The 8,570-nt window shown below is 40.8% G+C and overlaps 1 protein-coding gene across 9 annotated transcripts in view; it reads left to right on the top strand.

Moving 5' to 3' along the window:
- The first annotated feature begins 242 nt into the window (after positions 1-242).
- Positions 243-8,570, top strand: part of PIKFYVE (phosphoinositide kinase, FYVE-type zinc finger containing) — a 96,623-nt gene continuing 88,295 nt past the window's right edge. For 4 of the 9 annotated variants that reach the window (XM_023510416.1, XM_023510417.1, XM_023510414.1 and 1 more), the window contains exons 1-4: positions 346-393; positions 4,323-4,503; positions 7,284-7,436; positions 7,686-7,721. In XM_023510416.1, the coding sequence (XP_023366184.1) occupies positions 4,332-4,503; positions 7,284-7,436; positions 7,686-7,721 (361 nt within the window). In that variant the 5' untranslated portion in view covers positions 346-393; positions 4,323-4,331. Of the gene's footprint in view, positions 394-4,218; positions 4,504-7,283; positions 7,437-7,685; positions 7,722-8,570 lie in introns of those variants that run through there. The other 5 variants (XM_023510418.1, XM_023510415.1, XM_003784988.3 and 2 more) reach the window with 4 other exon arrangements.

The following is an 8,570-nucleotide window of genomic DNA, read 5'->3' as shown; positions in this document are numbered from 1 at the left end:
TCCGAACGCGTGATGCTCACGCGCGCGGTCCTCCCAGCTTCCTCTACGAAGGCTGAGGCCGAGGCAGCTTCCAAACGGTGGGGACGACTCTATCTGGGCTGGACTCCTTTTGCCTGAGCATCAGATCTGAGCGTCGGGCAGGCCCCCGGGACGAGAGGGCGGAGCCGGCTCCCGGGAGAGATTGCGGATTGGAGGGGCGGAGAAACAGAGGGCGGAGCCTCGGGGGGAAGCGAGAAGCAGCAGCTACCCGGTAAGCAGCTGCGCTTCCTGCCGCAGCTGCTGGCGGCCGGAGTGTTGAAGTGCTGCTCTCCGGGGCCGGCTTCCTGGGCCTGAGCCGAGTGAAGCGGTGGTTGGGGTGGAGGGCTGCCGGCCGGGCTGGGGCGGGAGGCGCAGGTAAGGGGGCGGGCCTGAGGCACGGCTGCTGGGGCTGAGACCGGGAAGAAGGCCAGTTTAGAGAGCTGCCGGGCCAGAACGAGAGGAAGGCGCCACAACCGGGGGCTGAGGCCTGGCTGCAGCCCAGGCTGGGCAAGGAAGGACACAGGACCTGTCACTGGAATTAACTGGTTCTTCTGATTGCCTGGCTGTCCCTTGTCTTCCAGTGGGTACGGGAGCCGGGTGGGGCTCTTCTTGAATAGAGCTCCTTGGACACATTTGGAGTTCCCTTGACTCTCTCTCTTCCCTTATGTCTGAACTTATTTTGGCAGTGAATAGTCCACTCCCATTTCTCCCCGAGGGAATGAACTGTAAGTCTGTGTGTCACAGGTGCATCTGAAAGTTCGTGAGCTCCAGAAACGACGACCGTGGAATTTCTAATATGTGTATATCACCTTAAGTGCTGGCCTCTGCTGTTTGAGGAGATTCCGTTTCAACTTATGTTTCAGAGTCTCTTTGGAGAAGGACTTAGTTTCCCACTTGCTATTTTCCCTTTGCTTAGAATGTTCCTAACAAGAGGGTGGAAATGGAATGCGGTGTATGCTAGTGGGAATTAGGAGTCTTCTGTCTAATTCAGAGGTTGTTCCTAAGACATTCAAGAAATATGAGAAATAGTAGAATTCTGTATGAAGCAATTATTTCTGTGTATCTGGTGTGTTGATTCAGTGCATCCTGTGCTGTAAAATTAGTGCAATATTGACAGTAGAGCTAGGCACTTGGTATATTGTGTTATTACTTGGTGTATTGTGTGGATCTCCTTTTTTGGTACTCCAAAGTGCCACTTTGTCAGTATTGTTACAAAGAATGTTCTTAGTTTCTTTCTCTTGGATGTGAGTTTGTGACAAAGATTGGATAGGTTCAATCTTTTCTGTTCAGGAAGACTAAATTTCCTGTGTTTTCTCTTTTTCTTCTTTCTGGGAACAGTAATGTGGATCATATTGTGCTTTTCCTTTAGTGCTTCTGTTGGTGTGTCACTCAAAAGTTGAACAAAAAAATCTTTGTTGGTGGATACTAACGTTTATAGTATTCAACTGTCCTGAACTATTAGATGCGTTTTGAGTATTTTTAAAATCTTTTACTTACTTAGAAATGACCAGGCTGAAGCTTCAATTTTCCATCTGCTAAAATTTTGAGATTGGCTGGTAGATAAGCTTGTTTTCTGCATTTTTAAATACCTGATTAGCTTTCTAATTGCCTTTAGCAACAAGGTAAGAGTATATAGTAGGTCTGCATATACTAGTAACCTTGAAATGAGAATTATTGATGATACATCAGAGATCTTTGGATAGGTAGGTTAATACTTCTAATTATCTGTCAGGAAAGAGTCCTAGTTTATGTTATGAACAGTTCCTAAGGTGCCAAAGAATAAGTTGTAAGGTATTTTTTTTCAGGACCCTAGTGTCCTTACATGATTGTTAGGATTAAATCTATGTGATTGTATTTGTATTTCAGAGACTACATTTGCAGAGTGTTTTTATGGGAGTTTTTATGTTCATATATTCAAAGCCAAATGAAAATTTTGGTGTTCAGATAATCTTTTAAAGTGATTTGAAAACTCTTTAGGCAGATTGCTGTCTTTTTTTGTTGTCGTTGTTGAGATAGAATCTCAATTTGTTGCCCTCCTTGGTAGAGTGCGGCTGGTATTGAACTCCTGAGCTCAGGCAATCTACCCTCCTCAGCCTCCCAAAGTGCTAGGATTACAGGTGTGAGCCTCTGTGCCCGGCCCTAGCTGTCTTTGTTTCTGATGATACTTGTGTGGAAGCAGAATGTAGGCTGTTTCCACAGAGCTGTTATCACCATCACATCCTTTTCCTCCAGTGCTCTTTTATTTTTCTATTTTAATTTTTATTTATTTTTTTCCTTTTATTACGTCATATACACATAGATCATGAATACATTTATTCATTTGTGGGGTACAATGCATTGATTTTTTATACAATTTGGAGTGCTTACATCAAACTAATCAATATAGATTTCACCTCATTTAGTTGATTATTCTTTTAAGACATTTATGTTCTATTCTTGATAGATTTGACTTGTACCCTTGCAATATGCTCCATACCCCTCCCTATCCGCCCCCATTTACCGTCCCTGTATCAAACCTCGACCCTCGCCTCCCATCCCCCTCCACTTCTCTCCTTCATCCTAGGCTATAGTTGTGATCTGTCTTTCATAAGAAAGTGTGAGTAATTATGTTTTTTTTTTTGAGTGTATACTTGATCAGTCATGAGCTTATTTATGCTGGAAATATGGAGTGTCATGACACTTTGGAAGTATTGTTTTACTTTCTCTGATAAAAGATAATACTGGAGAACTTCCTCCCCCTTCTCCTGTTTCCTTTCTTCTATTATTCCTTCCTCCTTTCCTTTTCCCTTCCTCTATTTTCCCTTTCCTCCCCCCACCCCTGTCCCTTCTAACATACATTTCTTGCCAAAATTTTGTTCAAGTTAGTGCCTTCACTTCTCCTTTAATTTATTAATTAAATTATTAATCAGGCAGAGTCTTGAGTCATTAGAGAATTCAGATAGCTTTGAAATTGGAAGTCTGAAGAGCTACAAAAGTGATTTTGATTTAAAGAAGAATTTTGGGGTTTCTGACTGTGTAACCCTCAATGAATTTGTTTTATGTTCAGCGTGTCTTGGTTTCCTCAAAGGTAAAACATAGTAGTAAGGCCAGCTCTGTGTGCCTGCAGGATTTTTGTAAGCATATAATGAGATGGTAGATATGATATTGAATGTGAAAAGCACTTTGCAAGAGTGTAATATCCTCTTTGTAACATGTAGATTAGATTATAAATAGCATTTTAATGACTAAAGTCATGCTTGGTTTTTTCTCTTGGAAATATAAGTCAATATGGCAGAAAATAGACATTAATGCTTTTCTGTAACTTCCAAATGGTGATGTGGTTAGCTTTATTGCTTTGGTTGAATTATGATTTTTGGTTATTTAGATAAAATTCTTGTAAGAAGTTTCATCTTAATGTCTATGAGTTGAGGCTTAAAGGGAAGAAAAACCAGGTTCACATGTCTAGGAGGAAAGACGATGTGAAACCGCTTGTTGACTGGAATAGTTGTCATAGGTAATGAAAGCATCGCTTCAGGTAATTGTTAAGGTTATATAGAAATGTCATTAAAAGGTGATGTTTGGCTGGGGGGCAGTGGCTCACGCCTGTGATGGTAGCACTTTGGGAGGCTGAGGCAGGAGGGTCTCTTGAGGCCAGGAGTTGGAGACCAGCCTGGACAACTTGGTGAGATCTTGTCTCTACAGAAAGTAAAAAGAATGAGTCAAGAGTGGTGACACATGCCTGTAGTCCCTGGTATTTGAGAGGCTGAGGTGGGAGGATCGCTTGAACCCAGTTCAAGATTATGTGATGATGTTTCTGGGAAACAGTGCAGGACCTTGTCTCAAAAAAACATGGTGACTTTTGTTTCCTTCTCCTGGAAATAAAATATTTATTTTTTATATTTTATTTATTTTTATTTTTTACAGTTTAAAAAATAAAGCTAATAGAAGTAAAATAAGACCGTAAGATTGAAAAATGTATATGCTTGTGGAAAATCAGTTTTCCCACATAACTTTAAAAAACTATTGAGTATACTTTATTCCAGAAAATCTTAAATGACAGCCATAAATAATTTAAAGATGCTTTTTTTCTTTCTGCCTGGCTATGTAATTACAGTTTTGGTGATTGGGATTTCCTGTGATCTAGACAGCAGTGTTTTCAAGCCTTAATTTAGGAGTATCCTAAACTAGATTACTCTCTGATTTTCATAAATATGAATTTTCGCTGAATAGGATTTTCCAGAAAATTGGACGTTGTTTGGAAACAAGTTTTGGGCTTCCAAAGAAACTTATGTCTTTTGCTGGTTTTCTTTCTTTTTTTTTTTCAGACTCATGAAATGGCCACAGATGATAAGACCTCCCCAACATTGGACTCTGCTAATGATTTACCTCGATCTCCCACCAGTCCTTCACATCTCACACACTTTAAGCCTTTAACTCCTGATCAGGATGACCCTCCTTTTAAATCAGCTTATAGTTCTTTTGTAAATCTCTTTCGATTTAATAAAGGTAAGACTTATTCTTAAAGATCAGAGAACTTAACAGACTTGATTTTGGAAATTCTCTTGTTCAACTTTCATGCTATATGTTTGTAAGAAAGTGAAATATTAACAAGGTAATTGCTTAATTAAATTAATTATTTATTTTTGAGACTCAGTCTCACTCTGTCATCTTGGGTTGAGTGCTGTGGCACACAGAGACTTCATACTCCTGGGCTTAGGTGATCCTCTTGCCTCAGTTTCTCTCTTTCTTTTCTGAGACAAAGTCTTACTTTGATCCCCTTGGTAGAGTGCCATGCTGTTATAGCTCACAGCAACCCCATACTCTTGGGCTCAAGCAATCCTCTTGCCTTAACCTCCCATGCAGCTTGGACTACTGGTGCCCACCACAATGCAGGGCTAGTTTTTCTATTTTCAGTAGAGACAAGGTCTTGCTCTTGCTCAGGCTCCTCTCAAACTCCTAAAAGGATTCTCTGGCCTTGACTTCCCAGAGTGTTAGGATTATAGGCATGAACCACCATGCCTGGTTAAGAGGTCCCTTTTAAAAAGGGAAAGTAGTATTCTTTGTTTTGCTATTGTTTTTTCTTAATATGCTTCAACTTCCTTAAATTCACAGAATGGACTTTTACTCTTTTTGGGGTTAATAGGCAAAAGATTTTAATTAAAGGAGTGAAAGTAAAAGGAATAGTGAATAGTCCATGAGAGTAAAGATTTGTTTTTCAAAAATGAGAAGCTGTCATCAGTAGGCCTCTTGTTGACTTAAACCCATTAGATTAAGGTATACATGTAATGACATCAAATGAAAAGTTATCGTATTAATGAGCTCTGTTTAAGTTATATGTTTTGTACTTGGAAAAAGAATGAAAATATGGTGTATATAATTTGCCTTTCATTTGTTTTACAGTTTAACTCAGTAGAAATCTTAGTAGTAGTAATTTACTTTTATTAGTGGTCACGTTTAAAGTGCTTTAGATGCTCTTCTTGATACATTTGTAAGACAGTGATCTTTCAAAAAAAATAAACTTTTTTAGAACAGTTTTAGATTTACAGAAAAATTAAGAACATAATACAGAGAGTTCTCATATACCCCCGTACCCAATTTTTCCAGTAATTAACAACTTATGTTAGTATGGCACATTTATTATATTTAATGGGCTTATTAACTAAATTATGTATTTTATTCAGATTTCTTTTGTTTTTACCTAATGTTCTTTCTCTATTCTAAGATTCCATTGCATTTCCTTGTCGTAAGATAATATTTTTGTTTATTTAGCAAATGTTTAATGAATACCTGGCTTGTGCTAGGCACTGTTTTAATAGTGCAAGGAGTCTATCTCATAAGCAGATTAAAAAAAACCCTTGCCTTTGTGTCAAGCTTACATTCTCTTTCCTTTACTGTGCTGAAGTAAGTTCTTTTTCTTTTTTCTTTTTTAATCAACTAAGTGCAGTTGGTAAGTCAAGAAATTTCTAAAGGCTGGGCATGGTGGCTCATGCCTGTAATCCCAGCACTCTGGGAGGCTGAGATGGGTGGATTGCTTGAGTCCATGAGTTCAAGAACAGCTCTGAGAGTGAGACCCCAAAACCCTGTCTGTAAAAATAGCCAGGTGTTGTGGCAGGCAGGTGTGTGTAGTCCCAGCTACTCAGGAGGCTGAGGCAAGAGAATTGCTTGGGCCCAAGAGTTTGAGGTTGTTGTGAGCTGTGACACCAAGGCACTGTACTGGGGACAAAAGTGAGACTGTCTCCAAAAAAAAAAAAAATAGAAATTTCTAATGAAATATAAAACAGAAGATTATATAGACCAAGGATGTGATTATTGGCCTATAATTTTGCCCCCATTAAGTTTTTTTTAAAACCCCTAATTTTTACATTAAAAACAAATTTTTTTTTTTTGGTAAGATAGAGTCTCACTCTATTGCCTGGGGTAGCATGCAAACCCAAATGCCTAGGCTTAAGCATTCCTCCTGCGTCAGCTTCCTAAGTAGTTGGAACTACAGATGTGGACCTCCATGTCTGGCTAATTTTTGTAATTTTTTTTTTGAGACAGAGCCTCAAGTTGTCATCCCGGGTAGAGTGCTGTGGCATCACAGCTCACAGCAACCTCCAACTCCTGGGCGCAAGCTATTCTGCCTCCGCTTCCCAAGTAGTTGGGACTATAGGTGCCCGCCACAACGCCTGGCTGTTTCTTGGTTGCAGCAATTGTTGTTTGGCGAGTCCAGGCTGGATTCGAACCTACCAGCTAGCTGTATGTGGCTGGCGCCTTAGCTGCTTGAGCGACAGGCACCAAGCCTAATTTTTGTATTTTTATATATATATATTTTTTGAGGCAGAGTTTCATTTTGTCGCCCTCGGTAGAGTGCTGTGGCACTCCAGCAACCTCCAACTCCTGGGTGATTCTCTTGCCTCAGCCTCAAGAGTAGCTGGGACTACCGGTGCCCACCACAAAGCTGGGCTATTTTTTTGTTGCAGTTTGGCCGGGGCCGGGTTAGAATCCTCTACCCTTGGTATATGGGGCCGGTGCTCTAGCCACTGAGCCACAGGTGCTGCCTAGTTTTTGTAGAGAAGAAGGGTATTAGTATGTTGCTCAGGATGTTCTTAAATTCCTGGCCTTTCGCACTAGCCTTCCAAAGTGCCAGGAGTTCAGGGGTGAGCTAAAATCCCCGACTTTTTAAATTATGAGTGTAATACATGAATACATTGATTATTGCCTGAAAAATTCCATCTACTTTCTTCTCTTTGCTGAACTCTTGACTCTTAGTGTTCCAAATAACACCAAGGTTTACCTCACCACAGAGAGAGCAGAAGGAGCCCAGGGAGAGCAGCAGCCTCTTGGTGGAAGTTGGACCAGCCCGCAACTTCCTGCAAGGACACAGTCTGTGAGGTCTCCCACACCTTATAAAAAACAGCTTAATGAGGAACTTCATCGGCGCTCTTCGGCAGTATTAGGTAAAACAGTTCCTATTTCCTACTTCTCCACGTGCTAGATTTTTCCAGTCATTGTTGTTTTCTAGGTTGTTTATTAACTTTCTGCTATTTATACTAGTAAAAGTATTTTTCAGAGTAAAACTGTCATCTACTTAGGGAAAGAACGTGTTGACATCTGAAAAAAGATTCTTAAACATGTCATTCATCTTTAATTTAGATGGGGCACAGGTCTCTTGACTTTTTTTGATTAATTACTTGCTTGGGTTTCAGCAGAGGACAGTTTGCAACATTCCCAGGAGAACACAGGTGAGTTTCAACGTTGTGAATGAATTCTATTCTTGGGGTGCTAGTGAAATGGGATATGCATGCCTCTGGCTGCAGAACTCTGTCACTTCCATTAATGGGCTGCCACTTGCTCTTGGCCTCTGTCCTTGTTGGGGTGCTTATCCAGACTTTCAGTGTGGCTGGATAAAGTGAGCTCCTTGCTTGTTTTTCATCCTGGTCTCCTCCATAGTCATCTCCTTCATTTTCATGTTCTTCTGATGAGTATGGGCTGGGGATCAGTGTCAGAATGTTAGGCTAGAGGAAGTGAGGTGGTTTATATTTTATCTGTTAGATTGTTAAATTCAGTAAAGTGGTTACCAAAGTCAGGGTGATGGAAGAAGTGTGTGGGAGGTGGCATGATAGAGGGGGAAAAGCTGGAGGTTTGGGAATCAGGTGTCCCTGAAACCAGATCTGATCTGGTCTGGGTGATCTTATGAGATCTTTGAGTGAAAAATAGGAGCAGGTAACAGTGGTTGGCAGCACCTGCCATATCACCTCCATAGGTTTTCTAGGGCAATGAGACTCAGCCTGGGTTACATCAGCCATTTGGAGGAAGAATCCAAAGGGGAGGAGGGAGAGAGGAACTCTCCTTTTATTGCAGATCATTTCCATTTTGATCTATAACCTCAATAAACTCTCCTTAGCTCTTAAACCTGACCCATGGCAATACTTTTTTTTTTGAGACAGATTTTCACCCTGTTGCCCAGGCTAGAGTGGCATGGCGTCATCCTAGCTCATGGCATCCTCAAACTCCTTGGCCAAGCAGTCCTCCTGCCTCAGTCTCCTGAGTAGCCTGGGTAATTTCTCTATTTTTAGTAGACTTGGGGGGGG

This window comes from Otolemur garnettii, unplaced genomic scaffold, assembly GCF_000181295.1.
Source record: "Otolemur garnettii isolate 467f Iridium unplaced genomic scaffold, OtoGar3 scaffold00013, whole genome shotgun sequence".
In the NCBI taxonomy this organism is placed as follows: Eukaryota; Metazoa; Chordata; class Mammalia; order Primates; family Galagidae; genus Otolemur; species Otolemur garnettii.
The sequence above is the reverse complement of the archived record's forward strand: the minus strand, read 5'-3'. Positions and strand labels throughout refer to the sequence as shown.